The 23,829-nt window shown below is 45.0% G+C and overlaps 1 protein-coding gene across 2 annotated transcripts in view; it reads left to right on the top strand.

The window, feature by feature from the left end:
* The window catches only part of AOAH (acyloxyacyl hydrolase), a 132,910-nt gene extending 113,501 nt beyond the window's left edge, over positions 1 to 19,409 (top strand). Inside the window, exons 17-21 of one of the 2 annotated variants that reach the window (XM_019726325.2) lie at positions 503 to 561; positions 652 to 711; positions 1,983 to 2,079; positions 9,205 to 9,281; positions 18,595 to 19,409. In XM_019726325.2, the coding sequence (XP_019581884.2) occupies positions 503 to 561; positions 652 to 711; positions 1,983 to 2,079; positions 9,205 to 9,281; positions 18,595 to 18,723 (422 nt within the window). In that variant the 3' untranslated portion in view covers positions 18,724 to 19,409. The remainder of the gene's footprint in view (positions 1 to 502; positions 562 to 651; positions 712 to 1,982; positions 2,080 to 9,204; positions 9,282 to 18,594) is intronic. The other variant, XM_074341003.1, reaches the window with a different exon arrangement.
* The last annotated feature ends 4,420 nt before the right edge of the window (positions 19,410 to 23,829 follow it).

Below are 23,829 nucleotides of genomic sequence, written 5' to 3'. Positions count from 1 at the left end.
CTTGGAGACCCTCAGACACTCAGAATGTCCTGCGAGGCCCTCAGCATGGAGCATTGGGTCAGACCTGGGTGTTTCATAAACTTGGAAGGGAGGCTTTGTCACTACCTCCTTGAATGCTCCCTGCACCCCACAGGAACTCGGCATTTCAACCCAGTGCCTGGACAAAGCCACGGTCCTGCAAAGTCCACTGGTAGTGGTGTGCTGGTCCGTATGGGGCCCTTGTACCTCCACCTGGGGTCCAGATGAGGTCAGGCCCCCCAGGGCCTGCCCAAGCCCACGGCCACAGTTCAGGAAGGGCAGGAACTCCTTAAGGCCCCTCCCCCCTCCAGGTCTGATTTCTAGGGGCTCAGAGAGGGAAGCACCCAGCATTCCTCAAAAGCAACCACAGTTGAAAACTCAGGGCAGGACCTGGAAGGCCAGCCCTCCGCCGGGGAGGCAGGTCCTCCACACGTGTCTCCAGTTGGCTGCTGTCTCTGAGTGCTTCCTGACCTCTGTGTTCCAGGCCAGCTAAACGAGGACGTGACCTATGACCAGTTCTACTCCTTCCTGAGCTGCCTTCAGGTGAGCTCGCGCTGACGTGTCCCAACGCCACATTCCCCCTCATCACCAGCCCTGTTCCTCTATAATCACATACCGTTTTCCTGCTCTCAGGTCACCCCCTGCCATGGCTGGATGTCTTCCAACCAGACACTCCGCACTCTCACTTCAGAGGTAGGACTCTCGCAGGTGCTTTGATGTCGTCTCGAATCATTCTGTCCCTTGTGTTTGGTGCAGTATTTTCACTGAGGGTGGCACTGTGGCAGCGCAATGGCGTCCAAGCTGGTGAGACATCATGCTTCCAGGGGGCTTGAGAGCCGAGAGCGTGTGGGACACCCTATCTCTCTCCTTCTGCCTCCTGTGGGTCTTTCGCTCTTACTGTGTCTCTCAGCACTGCCTGTGTCTGCCTGTCTCTGGCCTACACGCACGTACACACACCCACACACCCTTTAAAGCCGGTCCTACGCATAGGTGTAGAGGTGGAGAGAAGTGAGTAAGCTTAGGCCCAGTATGACTGGAGTTCTCCCCCATCAAATGAGGACCAGGTACTCCAGGGCCCTCCTCTCTTCTTGAAGGGAACCCATGGTTCATGCAATTTCTCAGGGGTACTGAATATCTTTGTAAAAGATTCATTGAATTTTTTTCACAAAAGAAATGTTTCAATTTAAAAAAATCCTTGGCAAGTGTAAATAAGCACACAGTCCAATAACAAAAATTCCACCCCAGATCCCACCACCCAAAGTTAATATGTGCATATGTCTTTCCAATATTACTTTCTTAATTAGATATTTTCGGGGTTTTGTCTACACAGTGTCAGAATACTGTTTTATGCCTTTTGATGCTCATAAGTTATTCCTCCACATCCTAATTTTCTAATCATTTTAGAGCATACAGCATAGGAACGCACCATGACTTATCTTATCCCTTGGGGTTGGACATACAAATTTCCAATTTTTCACTGTAATAAATAGCATTATGTTGTGTGTGTGTGTGTGTGTGTGTGTGTGTGTGTATCCTTGTGTACCATGTCTGTTTCTTTAAGACAAATTTCTAGAAAAATTACTGGGTCAAAGAGTACACCATGTTTAAGGATTTGATCCATCTTGCCTAATTGCGCTCTAGAAAGGTTAAACAAATTGACATTCTCCGTCACCTATCCCACGGCAATATTCTATATTATCATGATCGTTCATCTTTTCTTGGCCAATCCCATGGAGAAAAGTGGTATCTTATTACTTTACTTTGCACTGATTTGGTTCCTAATGAATTTTAAGAGTTTCATGTGTCCGTTGGCCACTTGTGCCTGAGTAGAATTTAATGTGCAGAGCGGCTCTGTGCTTAAGGCTTGGCGTGGGGGTGGGGACCATCGATTTTTTGTTCTGCTGGAATTGGAGCTAAAGCCAAAGTCTCGATTTCATTGCATCCTCTGTTTTCTTCGTATTCAGAGAGCGGAACAACTCTCCAATACACTGAAAAAAATTGCAACCAGCAAGAAATTTACAAATTTCGATCTGTTCTACATGGCTTTTGACTTCCAGGAAAGTAAGTTTTGCTGGGTTTGGGTATTAACACAAGACAAAAGCAGCAGCTACTGTTTACAGCTTGCCCGAGCAAGGGGTTTATAAGCCAACAGGCAGTAGATTGGACAGGGGTTCCTGACCATCCTGACACACTAATAGCTCTGAGTATTGAAAAAAGGCAAAGTGTGACACTCTTTCTGGGAAGGTGGGAGCTCAGCATCACTCCTTATTCACCATCATTTTAGAATCTCTGAAGCAACAGAGCCAGTGACCAGTTGGAGAAAGCTTTGGCAGGGAGCCAGCAGCAGGTGGTTGGAGTCACCTCACCTGTCCTTGCCTGTACAGCAATGCCCCACCTACTGGGGGGCTAACGGGGAGCGTGACAGGAATAAGGCATAAGGCAGTGCCTCTCAGAGTAGGCATTGAATTACCCAGGAACTCAGTAGCAATACAGATTCCCGGGCCCTACACATAAAGAAACAAATCAGAGTCTCTTTGGGGAGGGGGGAGCTCAAGTTTGCATGAGGCAAAGTGGACAACCCCTATCCCAGCTTCCTGGAAAGAACATTAGTATTTTTTTTTTAAGTATTCTGTCCAAATACCAGGGGTCACTGATGAGTGGCCCCCAAAAGCAGGCATGAGTACTGAAGCGACGGATTCCTCCTTTACATCTTGACTCTGAAAAATGATTATGTGCTGGCTTTCATCCTCCCCGTCTCATTTTCATTGCTAAGCAATTGTTGTACAAGAGAAAAGCCTCCTGGTGACTGACTGTCAGCTGACACGAAGCTAATGAAAAGCTTTACAGTGTGTGCAAAGGATGGATGATTTCTCTTCCAGAGTTTATCCTCTCCATCTCCCCAACCCTCCAAGCCCTCACCCCCCAGCCCCCAGCAGCTGGGAGAAAGCAGATGGCCATCATGAATTATCAAATATTACATTAGCTGACACGCTGGCCTTGCAGACTCTAGTACTTCAATTCTGAACATCTTTTCAACAAGACTGATCTCCCTTAACTAGATTTCCTGCCTAGGTGATACATATTTCTCTCATGGGGAGAGACATTTTGATAAATAACCGCTCATTAAAATGCAGAGTTAAAGACTCACTAATGAATTCCTGGTGTAAACAAATATACCACCAAGTGATCTTTGATCATTACCAACCTTGAATATAAAGTTATTAAATATAATAATGTCTAGCATTCACATGGGACTTTTTCATTTTCCAAAGTAGCCTCTAGCTCTGTCCTTTATTATCTCTGGGACTGCAGGCAAGTCCCTGAACGAACATGTCTGCGCTCTCTTTCCAGACCTGAAAATGGAGATACCATACCTCCGTACAAAATCTGTGGGATGACGATGTGAAGTAATGTGTGAGACCCCTAAAAGCCGTTCCTGGGGCACTGCTGGTCTCAGGAAAGAGTACCAGTCCCTCACACCCTTATTACTCAATGTGTGGTTTGGGGTGATCAGCGTCCCCTCCATGGGGGGTGACTAATAAATGCAGAAGCCCAGGCCCCACTCCTAATTAGGGTCTACCTAATCAGAATCTGCATTTTAACTCAATCCACAGATGACCCATTAAAATTTAATAAATAGGGCTTATAATGCTCCAAGATTAATAACTTTAGTCAGCTAGTCACCGAGTTTTATTAATTCCCGTTATGTGCTGCATAGGGGCTGGGCCGATCGCGTCAACAGAACAGAACTGTCCTTATTTCCGTGCAGGACCTAGAGAAAAGTGGTTTATCCTTGACCCAGCACTGGCCAGCATTCTCCTAATGACCTTTCATGCTTGGACGCAGAGGTCATCAGCCCATCCTTGTCGTCACAGCAATAATAAACGCAGTGACAAAGCCACACACAAAAAAGTTCAGTGACACTGAACTGAATATTCTAAATCAAATGGCAGTCAGTCACCTTACTGAGAACTCTCCTTGGTATTTCTCCTTGCTTGGAAATTCTCATCAACGGCTCAAAGAATTTCCTGAGATTTTGTAAATTCCTGGCATGTATTCATGTGAAGGTCTGTTTTGGTGAAGGGCCTTCTCCACCTGGCCCTTCACTGGGAAAGACACAGTGGGAGGGCGTGTGAAGGCAGAGGAAAGGGAGCCCTGGGATCCGCCCCCATGAACATCTGTGTGATACAGTGTCTACATGGAATCTCGCGGTGCCACCGTATCCACCTCTGAAATAGCGGGAATTTGTATCTAGGTTTCAGGAACTCTGCCAAGGGCTTCACTTATGCCCAAGGTGAGATTATTGCAAAGGGAATGTTTACCCTGACATCGTAGCCTTTTCTAGGGCAGGTCAAGGGGTCACCTGCTCCCAGATCCATCTCCCTGGGCAACCTCCCACACCTGAGCAGCTCCTCATCCGGGAAGTCGGGCCTACCTCATGTAGGTGCAGTGCGCCATTACAGGAAGAGCCCAGAATTTACAACCAGACAGGAGCTGTGTTCCTATCCCAGCTCAGACCCAGAATAACTGTGTAACTTGGAGCAAATTAAATAACCATTTAGCTTTTGTTTTCTTTTGTGTAACGTAGCACTAACTAAACAAGGGGTTTATGCAAGGATTGAGACAACACTTGTAATGTCGTAAGGACTCAGTAACTGTTAACTTGCATCCTCCCACTGCCACTGCCATCAATACATGGAAAGCTCCTACTACATTCTTCCAGGGCATGTGATAAATGGAGAATAAATGCTTATTCTCTGTCTATGTCCAACCCGCCTCCCATCTCCAGTCATGCCTAGGGGTCACTTTCAGTTCCTTAGAGGACGCTGCGGTAGAAATGCATCTCATTATCACTGCAGTCTTCTTTTATCAAAAATAAAGACCTTATAGAATCACTTATTAAATCTGCTGTCTTAAGAGGCACATGAAAATCTTTCCTCTCCTTTCTCTACTATGTTTGAGCTGACTATGGCGTCATCAATATCCTCGTTTTTAATATGAAACTTACAATTTCACGCCCTGTGACAAAGCAAATTGCAGTGGAGGGTCCCTGACCCTTGGGAGTCTGCTGTTCTCCACTCTGAGAGCCTCAGTCCAGCCCTGAAAGATGATTGCTCATCTCCAAAGACTTTTTCTCTCTTGCTGACTCATCCTCCAACTGGTTATAAACTAAACAGAGGCAGCAATTTTCCCTCCCTTCAGGAAATGCCAGCCTGAGCGGGTAATGTCCTTATTCTTTCTTTGTCTGTGCCACATCTCCCAGAGGAAGGAAAATGTCACCTGGCTGACAAGGACATTTTCACTCTGACCATTCAACTATACCACCCACGGCCCTCCACTCCCACAACTCAATTGAAGTAAACATTGTTCTTAGTTCTCCTATGTATCTGTTTGTACAAACAACCAATGATTTCATGGTGCTGACTAACCAGGATGCAGATTTCTTTTTAAATATCTGCGAGTGTTGCTGTTGATCAAGGCGCGACCAAGTATTTTATGAATCTTCTTCTGTGGCATCTCTGAAAAGCTGGTCATTAGCAGAGTTTCTCTGACTTTACAGATAAAGAAAATACCTTATACATCAAACCCAAGGGATCATTCATAAAGTTTATCTCAGGTCTTCTGAAGAACAAATAGGAGTTAATTTACCTATTTTGAATCATGGTCCCAGGTAAGAAGAAAACTGGCCAAGTTGCTAGGCTACCCCTGCTTGGACCTCCCACCCTAAAATCAATCAGGGAAGAAACAGTGACCACTGTCTGGTATCGCAGTTGCTCTGAGAAGGCAAAATCTCACCCTGAGATAAACAAACGAACAACGGTGGCTCTGCCTAGCACTAGTCACAATATCAGTGAAAGCTTAAACCCTTTTGTGAGTTCCTGACTCTCCCTCTCAGTGTATGCTGATGTCCGCAGATATGCGATGGCTGATAGATGACCCTCTCCAACATAATAATCATGTGAGAAAATGATGTTTCCCACTGTGAATAGACTGATTGTAGCCTTGGTAACCTATGGCATTTCTTTTAATACCAATCGGATTACTCTATATGATAAGCCAGTACTTCTAAACGCTGCATTCCCTTGTAGCATCCTACTAATGTGGGGGAGGGATGGGGATGACTCCCCCACGTTTCCTGGCAGGGAGGAGAGCGTGGTAATAATAAAATGTGGGCGTCCCCCCACTGCCCCCCAACCTTAGGGTGTGCCCCTGATCCCTTGCAAAGCTTGGCAAGTAAATATCCCTTCTCTTTTCTTTATGCTTTTGTTCTGCAGTTTTCTCTTCAGAATCCCACGTTATGGAAATTGTTCAATTGCTCCAAGGGGAGTAGGAGGGCATAACCATCCCTTCTCATGTTAAAACAGTCACTAATTCTGATGACTGAATTATGTCCACTTGCTCCATGAAGTATAACATCTATCAGCGCCTCTCTCTCTGTCTGCAGGCCAGGATTTTTAGTGTGGTACTTAGGAATGCACATAGAATTCACATCAAAATGGAAATAGCCTAGTCTAACGTTAAGCCTAGGTGCCAAAATTGAATCACGTTGGAGGAAACTCAAGTATAAGCAAATCTGACCTTGTAAATATCAGGCTCCTAGTAAGCATGTCTCTCAAGGAACACTGTCTTGGCTTAAACTATGTTTCCTTGATAGGCTCAAATTGGCTTTCCACTGTGGATTTCCCAGATCTCCAGATCACCATAATTCTTTTTCTGAATTTTCTCTAGCCCAGTGAAGGCACAGGTTTAGATTCAAGCTGTCACTCAAACTTCTCTGCAAACATGGACAGTCAAAAGTGTTGTAAGAGGCTTCCTACCCACCCTGGGTCAGAGGCTCTGGGGTGGTCCGGGTCAGGCCCACAGCTTGCTGTAAATCTCTTTAGTACCATCTCGGCCTCTTATTCATCCAACTCTGTAACTTTTCAGCAGGCTCTGTCTGAGGTCTTGGCTGGGCTAATCTCCCGTTGTCTTTTCAGCCTGGGGATGTCTTAACATCCCATTGGGATTTCTTCATTCTTCCTTTTCTTTCTCTTTTTAACATTTGTATAGCATGAGGTGAAACCAAACTGAAAATAAAGGCAGAAGCAGGAGAAAGGACAAAAAATTCCCTGAGAACTAGGGTGAAGTAAAGGGGCACAAGCGGAATGGAAGCGGGGTCACCTCTGAAACCATGGGGAGCCCTGGGAGGTTGCTGTCCTTGGGGTGCTTGTAATAGAGACCCTGTGGGACTGCAAGGTAGAGACAAGGCACATACTACAAAAGAACAAAAGCATTGAAGGGGCTCAGTGTGGGTGACAGTGGCTCTGCATCGAAAGAAACACTTCCAAATGCCTGGCGCTCCATTAAGGGTAATTACTGTTCAGATTGGAGGTGGTTCAGATAGAGAATTAGCATATAGTTAAAAAGTAGGAAAGCAGGACGCACCACCCCCACCCTGCAGGAAAACACTAGGTAACTGGCCCATCCTCTCTTGGGCGAAGGGGGGAAGAGCCTGAACCAATCATGGGTGAGCAGGACTGGCAGGAATGGGCTGCAGCATTTTGTGCCCAGGGAAGGCAGTCTGGGACCCATAGGAGCTTTAAGGCATCAGGTCCAGAGGGAAAGGCAGAGCACTCAGAATTGAACCTGAAGCAGAAAGTATGATTCCAAGGTCGTGCCTGAAACAAGGGGCAGAACAACTAGGCAACTAAAGAAGGCAGATGCTTCCCGGGCCTCTGCCTTTTATTTTTCAAGGTAGCTGCAGCCAAGGGCAGGGAAGAAACTATCGAGGTCTGCAAGCTGGTTCAGCAGAACCAATAAGTCTTCCTAAGGGTTCCTGTGGTTTTAGCACCACTGCAGCTCGGAGCTTCCTATCAGAAGAGCAGTTACATTCCACTGCTTCAGAGATACGTCGGTTACCAGCAAGAAACAACTCCCTTGGGACTCTGTGTGGAGGACACACTGGACAATGGCCTCAGTTTGAGTTTCACGAGAAATGCAAAGGCCACTTTCCAATCGCTGCTTCTTCCAACAACCTCCAGTAAAGCCCAGGTGCAAAATACAGGAGCGGCTCAGTAGTGGCCAATCTGCCAGGGAAGAAGCGAACAGGAATTGGAGGTCCAGTGTGCAGGACTACAAACCACCAGCAGGAATTTTGTCCTGAGCTTAGAGGAAGGCAGCAGGATTTGCAGGCCCTCTGGGCACAGGGCTTGGGTAGCAAGTGGGGATGGCATGTTGTGGTATTAGGACTAATTACGAAGGCAGAGTAAACCAATTCCGCTTTGGGAAAATCCAGCTAATTTTGTCCAGTCAAGGCCCCCAGTAGAATTTGCATTTCTTCCCTTGAGGTGAGGCGGGGGTGAAACAACCAGGGTACAGATCCCTGCCCTTGAGTTTTTGTGGAGTGAAGAGGGAAGAACCAGGGGAATCTTAGCTGTGCCTGCTCCCCTCTCTGAAGGGTGGGAAAGGGAGGACCTGGGCCACGTGGGGAGCAGCAGGTAGTACAATTTTTTCTCTCTGGAGGCTCTCCAGGCCTGGACATTTCCTCAGCAAGTTCTTGTTGCCTGTATGATCCACAGTGCAGAGAGTATGTGCTGCTACTGCAGCCATTCCTGGTCTCTTACTCCTGTTGATGAATAGTTTTATTGCTTCTTATCACTTTGGGGCTCAAAATATTTTCTCTGTAGCCCTTCTCACTCTAAATGTGATGTTGAGATAATTTTACGTACGTAATTATATTTTTGACAAACTGTTGGATTTTTCCTGGTGATTGCGTGACACATGAAGGCAGTATCTGGAAATGGTAGCCCATGAAATGTGATGCTAACAACATGTTCGATTTTCCCCTCCTGCTCCTGCTATACTGTCCTACTGGCCACTGAGAACGGAGATGGACTTAAACTGGTGTCGAATATTCCAGAGCTGACCTTTTCCCACCACTCTCCTCACTACACAAACCACATTTATCCAACACTCTCACACATTTTCTTCCTGAGTTGGGGGGTGGGGGGAATCATACAATGGGAAGATCATTTCCGTTCAGAAAGCCCCCCCAGCCTGACACAACTCAGAGGCAGCCATGGCTGGGTACGCGTGCGGCTCGGAAGTGGGGAGCTATGATGACATTTTTCACACAGTCCTTGCTCCCTGGCTGTTGCTGGTGGAAGTGTGTCTCTAACCCGCTGGTTGTATGTGTGTGCCCTGCAGTCACAAAGAAGTGGCAGAAGAGAGGCGGGCAGCCCTGGCAGCTCATTGAGCCCGTCGATGGATTCCACCCCAATGAGGTAAGCGCGGTCACACCGTGGTTGCTGAAGACTGTTTGTGAGGTTATTTTTTAAATATAATTATGCATCCATGTGTTTATTTTTATCCTGTTTTATTACAGAAACAATCTGAGGTAAACGTACACACATGTGTAAGATAGAACATTCCATAAAAATACAGTGAAAATCAGAGTAAAAGGAAAATAAGGTGGAAATGGTACCTGGCTTCTTGACTAATTCATGGTCATGTAACGTGTGCAGGGGAGGTCTGAGAAACTGCCAGTGAGAGCCTACAACATCAACCCTGTGCTTTCCAGGGGCTGATGCAAGGAGGGGCATAGGTCATGGCCTCCATAAGACACAACAATAAATCAAGTACTCAAAAAGATAAAGAAATAAAATAAGTGTATCTATACACACACACACACACACACACACAATCACAAGGTTTCCTGGAAGTCAGACCTGTAAGAAATCTCTTCTACAGATCCTTCTAGAAAGGACGCTGTCTCAGAGGCGAACAAGGGGACCCGGAGAGCAGACTCTGTCCCCTCCCGCCCCCACCCTGCCCATTATCCTGGCTTCCACCAGGGGGCGCCCCTTTTATCCATTGTACATACTGGACCTGTTCATGACGTTTCTTAACTAAAAAATAATAATAGAATAAGAAGGGGAGAGTGCTTCTGCCATTCTCTTCATTTTGAAAGCTGGAAATTCTCCCCAACTAGAGTCTTTCAGACCCAGCCTTTGATAAGTGGCAGTGACAAATTTGAGACGCACTCCCAGTCACCTTGGTCTTGGTGGTCAGTCAAACCACAGGGAGGGCTGATCATTCCTTCGGGAGCCTGGATGGAACTGTAGCACCTTCCCCAGCTCTAGGCCCAGTGAGAACCCCCGGGCACGACCAATAGAAAAAGAAGAGTGCTACTCCGTCCATAGATGAATGAACAGTGGTGTCCCACAAATGCTGGGTAAATTTTATAGCACTAAATGCCCATCTCACTATTTTAAATAACAAAATTAAACAAATCAAAGCAATGCACCTCAGAGTATCTAACTTTCCTGTGTATTATTTGGATGAGTTGATCCAAGAGAAATTTTGGCCAGTAACTAGTTAAGTATTATCGTCTGCCCCCTCCTCCTCCCCCCCCCGCAAAAAAAATGTTGTCTTTCGTTAATGTGGAGACCTTCTTTCTGGCAATAATTAGGTAGTAGTTGTCATTCTTTGTACCTAATAGAATTTTACCCTCTGTTTCTATAGAGAAAAGGCCTATAAAGAGATGGTCAGTTAATCAGGAACAAACTAAAAAGAAGAGAGTCAACGACAGCTTTGTTTTATCCCTTGGGACATGTCCGTCCTATCAAAAGACGATCCTGTCCCTGGCTCTTAAAATATTAGGGTTGAAGGTCTGTCAAATTGAAGTTCCATCTTCCCCTCAAACAGCTTCGCCTGTAACTGGTTATGGAGAACAGAGTCAAAAGCTGAATATCGTAGGTGCCGTAATCTAATGTTATTCCCGAGAGATTTGTTCCCATGCTGGTAGTGGGTGACAGAGTGGGCAACAGTGGTGGAGCCACATCTAAAGTGGGCGACAATGGACAGCCATGCCTAAAGCCTGCCTATTTGTCACGTATATTAAGCTGAACAGTCCAGATTGCAACTTGCCATCTGAAAATGTTTATTGAGTGCCACCCCATCTCAAACACTGTGAGAATTCAACAGCGAACAAGAAACTGTCCCTGCCGTGTAAGAAGATGATAGTGCAGAGTGGGAGAATGACAAGTAAACAGATAATTAAATATAAAGTGCTAACTGCCTCCAAATGTACAAGCACAGATGCTATGGGGGCATTATGGGGGAGGGGAGGGGAGGAAGGAGTGTCAGAAAAGGTGTTCTGAGGAGGTAATTCAGAACTAAGACCATAACTAGGCAAGCGAACGGAAGAGGGGAGGGGTTCCAGAAAGTGTTTTTGCATCGGCGAAGACCTGGGTCTAAAGAAAGCATGGCTCCTTAGAGAAACCAAAGTGTGACAGTACAGAGAGGACATGGAGTCGAGGAGGCAGGAAGAGAGCTAATCAGGGACCAGATGATGTAAGGTCTGTATGGAGTGTGACCTTTGTCCTGTGGGGAGTGGAGCTCCACTGAAGGTTTTTAAGCAAGAAAGAAACAGAACCAGACTTGTATTCTGAAAAGACAGCAGCATGGAGAATGCCTTGCTGGGGGGCCCGTCTCTTGGGAGGGAAAACTGGGGGGATGCACCTGTGTGTGAGATGGTGCTGGCCTGAACAAAGGTAGTGGGGGTGGGGAGAAACAGAAAGGTTTGTATGGAGAGATTCTGATGGCTGAATCCCCAGAATATGGTCACGTACTAGATGTGACGGTAAAAGAGAAAGGCATGCTAAGCCTGACACTTCTTTCATGACTTGGGAAATTGGATCGATGACTCCACTGCCCACTGAGGTAAAGAACCCAGGGGATGGAGTGGTTTAAGGAGGCGTTTAGCACATGTTGGATTTAAGGAGCCCAGAGGAGTCCAAATGGGGATGTCCTTTCCGTAGATAATATACAAGCTTAGAACTCAGGAAATGATACAGATATGAGCACCATCAAGATAGACTTGTGTCTTGAAGCCTTGAACGGAGCCTTCGGATGTCCCTGCCTATGCCCGTCCAGATGACCTGCCTTACAGCAGAGGCAGTGGTCATGGATCCTTCTAGATAATGGGGCAGCTAGGAGAGTCCACATCTTTTTCATCTTGACAGAGCCAACAGGTATTGGTCCCTCACCACCAGCAGGGGAGCAGACTTTATCTTATTGGCCTATTTCTTCCTAAAATTCTGCTAAAGAAGCCAGGGGAGTGTCTAATCATTATTGGTTCAACTGCTCCAGTGTTCTCCGGGAGACAAGTTTAATAAATATAAACACGGGTTGTATAGAACAGTTCAATGTATGATTTACACATGATAATGTTTGAGCCAAATGAAATTCACTATCTAAACTCTTTGCTTATCTTTTAATGGAAAATAAGCAGACTAACAACTGCTTTACCTTTTTATCTCACTCCCAAAATGTAAAACCAAAACTTTGAGAAATATCTTCTTCAATGTAAGGGGGGAAGTAGAAGGGTATAATGCCAGACTTGCTGATTGATTGGATTTGGTAGGTAGGCGGGAGCTGACTCGCAGGATTGGGTGGCTAGATAAAAGAGGTGAAAAATACTCAGTCAAGAAACTCAGAAGAAGGGGAAGATCTGAACATTCTGAATTTGGGGTGCCTGCACAATACCCAGTCGGAATTCTTGAAATGGCCATTAGGTCAAAGTTATGGATTCTGATCTGAGGAGACTTATCCTGCCTGGAAACACAGGTTTGGGAATCACCAGCTTCTAGTTAAGAGCTGGAGATATTTGCAGGGATGAGATTTTCCTTCAACTTGTAAAGGAAAATAAAGATCAAAGAGGATTAAGGCTGAGCAGGTATTTTAGTTATCTGTTGTTGCAGACCAAATTACCTGAAATAACACAACATTTCTTAGCTCACAGTTTCTGGGAGGCATAGCTTAGCTGGGTCGTCTACTCCCCTGTCTGTCCCGAGTTGCAAGCAAGGTATCTGCCAGGGCTGGGTCTCACCTGCAGGATTGACTGGGGAAGGATCTGCCTCTAAGCTTGTATGTTTGTTGGCAGAATTTAATTCCTTGAGGTCTGTTGAACTGAGGGTCTCAGTTCCTAGCTGACTGTTGGTGAGAGGCCACCATGGTTCCTTCCCATGTGGGCCTCTCCAACATGGCAGCTTGCTTCACCAATGAGTATAAGACACCAGGCTACAGAGAGAGTCCAGTCCACCAGTAAGACAGGAGTCACAACTGTATGTAACCTAATCACAGAGTAATATCCATCACCTCTGCCATATTCTAGAAGTTCAAAGCAAGTGACAGGCCCCACCACACTCAAAGAGAGATGACACAGATGTGACTACCATGAGGTGGGAACCATCGCCCATACAGAAAGACTCACTGGGAAAAAGACCTAGGAGACCATGACATGCCTCTGGTGACAGCAGCTGTAGCAGAGAGTTAGGAATAGCAATCAAACTGCTGACAAAATGCAAAGAAAGTTTGACCTAGAAAACAAATGATATTGCAAAGACCGAAGACCCAGATTTGTGGCCTATGGAAGCTGCAGCAATTCTACTTGTTCAAATGCTCTTTTTTTTTTTTAGTATGTGCAAAATTAAGCATCTGGATAGGCATTTAAAAGATCTCTGGGCCTAAAATCATACAGAAAATGTTGCAAGAGCTACAGACATATATCAAATCTAGTTTCCTCGGCTACTCCAGAACCACCCAGCTAAACATCCCCAACACCTCCTGCCTTAGCAGCTTCGCCCAACAAAGCTTTCTGCAAAACAAGCTCCTCTCCTCTCACAGTGCCAGCAGCAACTCAAACCATCCTCTCAAAACTCTTCCTGCAAGCAATAAACCTTCGGTGACATCAATTGCCCTCATCTCTCTGGAGCCCTTGACCCTGTACATTGCTGGAAGCAGACATAAGATGCATAATCAATGGTCCTGGGCAGACTTGTGGAGTCCTCATAAAAGGAAGTTATGCCGGCAGTGAGCGGGGGCTTCTGGGTCAGGAAAGCTTCAAACCACAGGCACCTTAGGCTGGCCCTGCACGTGCATTAGGCACGATGTGTGTTCACTTCGCTTTACTCATCAACAAATAGCAATAGAGGTTTTGGGGATGAGCCAGCACAGAGAAGCTGAGGGGGGGGTTCACATTTCCTCTTAAATAGAAGTGTTTAAATGCATCTCACACCATTGTCATGTTGTAAGTTTACAAATTTACAATTAATTGAGACCAAAAGTGACCAGAAACCCACTAGACTATTTTGGAACAGATTAAGAGGTCAGAGAAGCAAAGCCACGCATTCCCCGTGTTCCGGATTACCCGGAAGGTGTTCAAGAGCCATGGCACCAAGATAGCCCAGAAGCCTTCTTCCTGCAGAAGATCAATCTGGAGTGGATTTTTAACTTTGGTCCCACAGAACCCCAGAGTTAAATTTAGCAAGGATTCAACTGAAGAGGTATCAAGCCATGAGAAGTTTTTGGCTAAATCTATATGATCTTGCTATGAATTACATTTATTCTTTTTTAAATATTACGAAAAGGTGGTTACATGTTAGGATTTGATTTTTATGGTTGTCTTACTCAAGAGTTCTATTTTTGTAGCAATATACATACAATTAGCTCATGAAGTGGGTGTGGGGAGAAATCCCAGATTGTGTCCAGCTATGACCAGTGCTGGGCTTCTGTCATGTCTGGGTGTGTCTCATTGAACTCGTGGGGTGGATCTGACGTAGTGCATCTGCTTAGGGGGCTGGGGACTCTCCTAGGGAAGAACGCATAGTAATGTGGACGAAAAAGGGGTTCTAAGGAAAGTAACCTCCCAGGGTGATCTGGTCATAAATTGCTAACTGGGCAGGCCATGGTGGGGAGTCACGCCCCAGGCCTACAACGTTTTCGTAAATGGTTTATCTTTGCCTTAAGCCAGTCCTACCCATTGTTTCTGTGCATCCACGTTAACCTTTGCAATGCCTCTTTGTAGACCCCTCAGAAGCATAACTACCCTCCAGAGATCACATAATCTTGTTAACTATCCCGCAATCCCGTCCCTGCCTTGCTTTCTCCCGTCTTCATATAATCTTCCTTATGTTCCCGCCTTCATTTCAAATGCATAAAAGAAGCTGCAAAACTGTCATTCTCTGAGCACTTGAGATCTTGCTTCCCAGCAATTGTCGTCAGTTTGGCATAAATCAAATCTTATAAAAATTCTCTACAGGTTTGGACAATTTCTTACATTGAAAATAACTACGAATCTGATTACGCAAAGAAGCATGGTTCAATTTAAAAAGTATCATTAGAAGGAGGAGAAATTCTGAGAGCCATATGGTGGCTGTCACCGCGGGTCCAAATGAAAAACTCTACCAGGTTCCACTTCTTTCGCTACAGGCTCCTGAATCCTGAGATCAGGGGCTGCGAGTAAAAACTGAACGAGCTGTTTCACCAAAAACTTGTATCAGGCAAAGGGGTATTAAGTCACCCTGCTTTGTCACCCCTTCTGTGGGAATTTCAAAGAGAAGTGAGAGGACACTTCGCAGTGGACCCATGAGCAGCACAGGGTTTGGCACCGAGAGGGCTTCTGAGCAGCAGCAGCAGGCAGCCAGGTGGGCGGGTGTGCCCCACAGACACAGGGGCTGCAGGGGTGCCTGCAGAAAGGTGTCAGTGCCCATCGGAGGTAGACTCACCTGCGGAAGAGCCACATGTGCTGGAATCGGCCATGGTGTCGGGACAAAAGCAGTACCACCCAGGTGGCAGCTATCTGGACTCTTCGCAGCTGGAGCCCTGCGAGAGCACGCAGGCAGCTGAGGCGACTACAGAGGAAGAGACAGGAAGGTGCTAGCTCAGTTAACCGGAAAATCCCACTTAACCAGAACCCCGCCATTCCCTCGCATTCTGCTGGACCAGATGCCATCCCCTGCATGTTGAGTAAGGTTAGTGAGCAAAGCAGCCTATGAACCTCTCCTGTGCAGCACACGTGTGTGAACTGGCAGGAGGAAGCTGTCTCCATTCCCTGTCCTGAGCACAAATCCTAGGGACACGTGTGGCAAAAGTCTCCATTGGAGGAATAAATTAGTTTGCACTCACCTGATGGAATACCATGCATCGAAAAAAAAAACGATATTGTTCTACCTTTAGTGACACAAAAATATGTTTGTAATATAGAGCAAAGTAAATAATAGCAGATTAAAGATTGTGGGGACTATTACTCAACTGTATGCATTTATCAACACTTATGGAACTGTTTACGAAATACTTCATTGTAGTGTGTGTAAATTATACCGCAAATAGAGCAGATTATAAAATGATATTTACAAAGGGATCCAATGTGTGTGTGTGTGTGTATGTGTGTGTGCGTGCAAGTTAATAGTGGCTATGTCTGTTATAATTACAGATGATTTTTTATTCTGTTTTTCTCTTTTTGTTTAACTGCCTTCTAAATTTTTCTCAAATGACTGGGTATTGCTTTAACATTTTAAATTATGATAAGGAAGCACAAAAGATATTTGGGATAATGAGGGGAAAGGATGGCTGGGTCTTGCCCGGTGCTGTGTGTCATGGGAGGTCTAAGAGGAGGCTGGTTGTAAGAAAAACCCAGTAGGTACTCATTAAATGTTCCTCAGATGAATGAATGATGATAGTGGCTTGTTTTATCACAAATCTCTAGTTTAGTAATAACAATGTCAATCTCATTTTAGACCCACTCATATTTTAATCTCCACTGGAGAGTGACAGCCACCTAATTGCTTTCAAAGCACATAGTTACCACGTGCTCCATCTGAGCTCTTTCATTTTAACTTTCTTCTTCTCCTCACCCCTATCTCATCCCTTATTTAGACTGGGAAATGATGACCACAAATGTCTTGGTGCCTCATAATTGTTAGGAAGATAGCTTGTGTGTACCAAGTTGAAAGGGAATGAACAAAAAAGAACAACTAATAATTTTCTACAGACCTGGCCAGCAGCCTCCTTTGTTGAGAAATAGCAGGAAACACGGCCACAAGACCAATCCTCTGCCTTCGAAGACACTGATTGTTTTGTGTGTAAGAGATGATCAGACACTTCCCAGAAACCTGCCAGCTTGCCAGTGAGCCTTTGAGAGTGTGTGTGTGTGTGTGTGTGTGTGTGTATGTGGTATATGTGGTGTGTATGTGCTATGTGTGTGGTGTGTATCGGTGTGTGTATGTGAGTGTGGTATTGGGAGTGTGGGGTATGTGTGTATGTGTGTGTGCTATATGTGGTAAGTGTGGTGTGTGTGTGTGTGTGTGATGTGTTAGACATATGATCAAGATTACATAGTTGGATGGATGGAATTTGGGGTCCACCTCAGCAGGCTCAAAACATATTACTACACGGAGGATATTTAATGCAGCCACTCAATCAGTTCTCACTTTTTCAAACAACTGCTAAACTCTTGCACATAATTGAGACCCAGAAAGGTCTTGAGATCGTTTTCTCAAGCCCACACACTTTGCAAATGAAAGTGGAAGCAGATTGGCCAGCGTCACACAGCAGCTGTGCCTGTTTGAAACGGTGAACCGGCCCTGCGCTTCAGAGACAACGTCCACGTGCTTCTGAACAAAGTCGGGACCCCCTGAGCATCCTCCCTGAACAATGTGTTCTCCTCTGAGACCTTCCGCAATCTCATTCCTTTCATCATCCAGTATTAAAAACCCCTGTGAAGATACAGCCACAGGAGGCCTGAACACCTGGCCAGGCCCCATTTGCTAAATGAATGAGGGCATTATCTGCCGAGAAAGGCTGCTCATCAAAGGCATGTTAATGACAAGCCAGGGGATGAGACAATCAAGAATGGACCCTGCTACATCGGTGAATAAAAGGGAAACCTGACGGACAGCAATGCAACCAGAGTGCGCGTTAGGCTGGGAGAGAAGACCTGTCCCCTCCCACCCCACCGGGCACAGTTGGTACCTTCCAGGTGTAGGCATCTCTCTCACAGCGCCCCCTACAGGCTTGTTGGTGTCATTTTGCTTGTGTTTCCCTCACTAGATGGAGTTCTTGAGGGAAGCACTCATAGTCTTCATTCCAAAACCCAGCCTTTGCCCTGCAGTAAATGTTAGCTGTTCACAGATAAGTGAATAAATGGCTTTCTGAGGAAGACTATTTGTTATCTAGCACTGAATAACAAATCAGCACAAATTTAGCAGCTTAAAACAATATTGATTTTTTTTTTAATCTCACAGTTTGGAGTGTTGGCACAATTTAACTGAGTCCTCACAAAGCGGGAACCTAGGTGTATCATCCAGGCCACATTTTCATTTGGAGGCTCATCTGGGGAACAATTGCTTTCAGATACACTTGGGTTGTCAACAAAATTCATTTCCTGGTGGTTGTAGGACTGCGGACCCAACTTCTTGCTGGAGGTCAGCGGGAGGCCACCCTCAGTCCCTTGCTATGTGGGTTTCCTACTTCATCAACTCAACAAGGAGTCTCCAGAGTAAGACTGCTAGCAGAGTTGCTTTTAGATACTGTTACAGCATCACTGAAGTGACATCCTTTCACCTTTGCCATATTCTGTTGGTTAGACCCAAGTGATGGGTCCCACCCACATCAAGGGACAGGCATCACACAAAGACACAAAGGTAGGAATCTTCGAGCACCATCCAGAGTCTGTCCAGCACACAAAGAACAGAGTAAATCTTGCCAGTAAATTCTTTACTTTGTTATAATTTTCCTTTTGCTCTTCTCTCACAGATGGCTTTGCTGCTGTTGGCAGATGGTTTCTGGAACAAAGTGCAGCACCAGTGGCCCCATATCCTGGGAAAGGAGAATCCGTTCAACCCCCAGATTGAACAGGTGTTTGGAGACCAAGGAGGGCACTGAGTTCCTTGCGGACATGCACTCCAGGGCAGCTCAGATAACAGGACCTTGGCAAACTCATCCAACAAGCAGTTATAGGGCTGCGATATGACAGACTCATTGGCTCTCTTTAGCAGCATCTTTGCAAAGTTCTTTTCTCTCACGTAAGAGCATATTCAAATGACAGTGTGATTCTGTGTGCTTCTGGATCAGTTCCCCTCCAACTGACGCTCAAATGACCTTTAATAAAGTGCTTTGGGGGCCATTCCAAGTAAGAGAGTACACGCGGCCTTGAGCGGCCAATTGGTCTAAAAACAAATAAGAAATCCTGCGTGTTCGGCAACTTACCAAGGGTGTTGGTCCACCGATCCTCCCTCATTGTTAACATTTAACGATGGCTCTTCCTCAGAAGGCTGCTGCCTGGGTGCCAAGGACTCTCACAAAAGAACACAAACCTGTACATACAAAATTAGGGACAAACGTGAATATGTAGAATGAGAAAAGAAATCACCACAATCTACAAATGTTTAAAAGTTTACAAATATCATAAGACCCACAAAGTCCAGAAAAAAATGGCAATTTTTCTTTCTTTAAACGATTCTCTTACATTTCTTTGGCTGCATTACCTAATTGTCTCTTCTTATAACAATGATTGTGTGATGTTATTGTCTATAGATAGAACAGAAAAATAAAGTTCGTTGCTCACTGTTGATAGTTTCAGAGTTTCCTTTAGCTACACAATTTACTATTGATCAAGTCATGTGCAGTGTGAGGATTTTTGCTGAATTGGAAAGACCTCTATCAAATTTCCTTTGTGTGGGACCCATTAAAGACACACTATTTGTAGTGTTGTTAAAGCTTTGTGTCCATATAAGCACAGGAATTCTGAAAAATCCTATGGCACACCATTCTCATTGGGGTGTCACTTCCCTTGCCCGTCTCTGATTGCAACCATGGATTTGGGGGTCAGTCTGTGTAATTCCCACATGCACACTGTGCCACCAGCATCCCACCGCAGGCAGGCATGTCTTCCCACATTCTTCACTCAGAAGCGTGCTTGACTCAGCCCAGAGGTACGGGGCAGTTCCACTCCAGGAGTACCAGGAGCCAGTGAATAAATACACCAGCCTCTCCCTTTAGTGGTCAGTGAACGGAGGCATTCTGTGTGCTTCTCTGGGGATGTTGTGATCTGACCACTAGCCATGCACCATTGTCACAAAGCTTGTGGACAATAGGAGTGTACCCGGAAGTCCAATAACCTAACTGCACAGAAATGACTGCAAACCACATAAACATTTCAAGCTAAACTCAACTTAAATGGGTATCCATTTCAACTTCCCAAAAATTCCTGTGGCTACTCCAGTACCACAGGACATAAGGGAAAGTGTGATGGAGAGGAAGCAATTCTGTTTAAAATCTCTTACTTTGGCAAGTTTTAGAAAGCATATCACTATGGGATCACATGGCCGGGGACCCTCCCAGGGCTTGAGAAGGGACTCTAAAACTTAATTGTTCTTAAACTTATGGTAAATCCACCTCTGGTCGCAAGATTAATTTGTCAGGTTGTGTGTAAGCTTCAGTTTTTGGGGGATGAAATACTTAAATCATCAACCCATTCATTTCTGCCACCTGGATGGAACCCTTAGTTCAGCATGAATGACCAACACATGTCCCCGAGAGGTAGATCAACAGGAGACCAACACATCGTCAGGTTTCAAGCAGGAAACACAAACTAGGAGAATGAATTGGAGAGTATGAGGCATGGAGGTGCTGGGGTTTGGAAACCTACACAGCCATCTCCTCCCGAGGATGTGTCCACTTACAGCACCTTGGTAATTGCACTACTGGTTTTGGTGTTCCAACATCTCCTGTTATTTTTAAGCACCAAAATACCAATACTTGTAGGTTTTTTTTTATCTGAAATCTTAATCAATCAGCCTTAAGATAAACCCAGAGAACATGGCACTAAAATTCTGTGTTCTTATAGAAAGAATTCTATTCAATTCCTCCTGTATTGAAAATGTTTCCAAGTTCATGTATTGCTATTCTAATTTCAACTTCCGAGAATACGAATGAAGTTGATTATCTTGTGTTGCTTTTGCTGTTGTTGGAGGGATAGAGAATTCATTTCAGGCCCTGATTTTTTTTTTTTTTTTTTCCCAGAAGGCCCTGAAGAAATAGAGTTATTTTCAAAGTTGAGAGAAACCAGAAGGAGTATAGAGGGAGGGGGTTCCCAGGCTGAACAGTCCCGAGCCCGACCACTTCTTTTCTCCTATTCTACACATCGTCTCTGTCCCTGCTATATTTTCCTGTTTAAATTCTCTTAGGAACTGAACCCCCCACCTTGGGGAATAATTGAACCAGTTCCACCTTCATCATCTGCAGCCTGAACAGGTCAGGTGGGAGGCCACAGGCACCTGGTCTGACCTCACTCCTGGGACACAGCACCAGGAATCAAAGGTGGGAGATGTGGTGCTCCCATCTCACTTTTTATAAAACACCAATACTGCAAAAATAAATGCTAAATTCCACTACTGTCGCCACAGAAACCGGAGTCTGAGGCCAGGCCCTCTCCGCTGGGTCGGGAGCATATGGGTGAGGCACGTATGCTTCTGCCTCTGTTTTCTAGACTCCACACCAATCCAGACACATTCCTTCTTTGAGATACAACCACATCTCTCTCCCTGGCTTGGGCATGTTCTATCCCCTTAGTGTGCTTTGTGTACCTCTTGACACTTCTGAGTGTCCCGAATTGACAGGCTAGCCACAGGAGACAGCTTCTAGCCCATATTTCTGCACTGGTGCCCCACGAGTAACCGTCTTCAGCCTCTAGTTTTGCAGAATCTCTGTGTGAGTGCTGTCCTTCCTCTGAGAGGCCTCGGAAGGGCTTTCCCGGGTGACTCACATCCATCTCTACCCCATCCCCCCCATTCCTGGACTGACCTCCTGTTGAGGAGCACCGGACCTGAACAGAATCTCTATGAGACAAGGACCTGGCCATTCATGCTCACTCCTTTACCCATAACCCTCAATGCCTGGCCCATGAGCGGTGCCCAGTAAGTAGTATTGAGTGAGTGAATGAATGAATGAATGAATGAATGAATGAATGAATGACACATGAATGTTGCTTTCCAGGTCACACTTTGTTATTTCTTGCTTTTTAAAAGCAAGAAATGTTCATTGCAGCTTTGCTAGCAACAGCCGAGACATGGAAGCAATCTCAGTATCCATCAGTAGATGAATGGCTACATACAGAGATGTGGTACACCTTTACAATAGAATATTAGTTAGCCATAATATAGAATGAAATCGTGCCATTGGCGACGACATGGATGGACTTATGGTAAGTGAAATAAGTTGGACAGAGAAAGACAAATACCACATGATTTCACTCATATGTGGAATCTACAAAAACAAATAAACGAAACAGAAGAAAACTCATGGATTCAGAGAAAAAACAATGATTACCGGAGGAAAAGGGTGTATGGGGTTGGGCGGAAAAGGGGCAAGGGATTAAGAAGTACAACCTTCTAGTCATAAATAAGTCACGGGGATGTAACGAACACCACAGGGAATAGAGGCAATAAAATCGTAATAACTATGCACGGTGACAGATATGACTCGACTTACTGTGGTTCTCACTGTGTGAGGTATATGAATATCAAATCACTATGTCGTACACTGGAAACTAATATAATATGTTGTATGTCAACTATAATTAAAAATAAATTTTAAAAATACATGAGTAATTAAGGGGGGGAAGGAATTTCTTTTTTTGACACATTTAAATTAGCCCCATTGTATCACACTTCTTGTGGTAAGAAAGACAAGGAGGAAAAGCAGTCAGAGAGGACGTATCCGCTTCGGGTACGCCTGATGGGGAACTTGGGCTCCTGTGTGATCTTCATCTAAACACCCAACACTGTATCGTCATTTGTCGACCTAGCTTGCTCTTCACTATTGAAATGGGGCTTCTCATTTTCCACATGAATAATTAGTGAGAACTCTTCCCCCGCCCACCCCTGAAGCATTTTTCATTTGGGAATAGAGCCTTTTGGGTTCAGGTCCTGGTGAAAACAATTTCCAGGCCCCCTAGCAAAAGCTGATCAGCTAAACAATCTTTACATGAGACTTGTATTGATACACAACATGACAGGACCAGAGCCCCCAGGAATTTTCACCAACTTCCCCACCCCAGCGCTCTCACCAAGTTAATCCCAATAAAATAGGGATTCTTAACTGGGATCCATGGGGACCCCCTCTCCCAGAATCAAGAGTGCCTATGAACTTGAAAGGGGGAGAAATTGTCTTTACTACTCTGTAAGTAAAATTTAGCATTTCCTTCTATTATGAGTGTACGACACAAAGCACAATTGTATTTTTAGCTGTCTTTGTCACAAATATTTTCATATCACATTGCATTTGTTGCAGATACAGTTCATTTTTATTATTCATGGCAGTTATGTTTTATAAAGTTGCCGTGAACACTGGTTTAGCAAATACTGAATGAACCTTTGCTCCTAGGTTGACCTAGAAATGCAGGTTTACATTCCTGCAAGATTCTGGTCACATTATCATCATCCAGTCAACACATATCTTTGTTTTCCATGTGGTTTTTGTTTAAAGACACCTTATTTAATTTGTATTTGATTAACATTGAATTCACAGCCAACAGCACGATAACTCACATCGTGAAAGAAGCTTGTCTACACATCTGTTTTCTCCATAAGGCACATCGCAGCCTTCCTGCACTTAGAAACACTAGACAGCATTTCAGCACTGCACTTGGAAGACACTATAAACAGTGAAATCACCAACAAAAAGCATAAAAGTGCCAAAAACGTGGCAGTACAAGGACACTTGTTTATAATGTGAAAGTTGAAACAAGAAGGCAGAGCTTTATTCAACCTCAGCTGGGAACGTGCGGTCAGGAGACTGAAATTTTTTTACTACTCAAATGACCACAGAAGTGTCGTGAGTATTGGTATGAGGGTTACAAATAAATCTTAGTAAGTAGGCAAATTAACAAATACAGAATTCACAAATAATGAAGATTGACTGTGTATTGAACTATCATTTATTGCCATCAGTACTTTGAAACAGCTGTAGTTATTAGATTCATTAAAAACA

Source organism: Rhinolophus sinicus, linkage group LG09, assembly GCF_036562045.2.
Source record: "Rhinolophus sinicus isolate RSC01 linkage group LG09, ASM3656204v1, whole genome shotgun sequence".
Classification (NCBI taxonomy): domain Eukaryota; kingdom Metazoa; phylum Chordata; class Mammalia; order Chiroptera; family Rhinolophidae; genus Rhinolophus; species Rhinolophus sinicus.
This window is presented reverse-complemented; position numbering and strand designations above follow the sequence as displayed.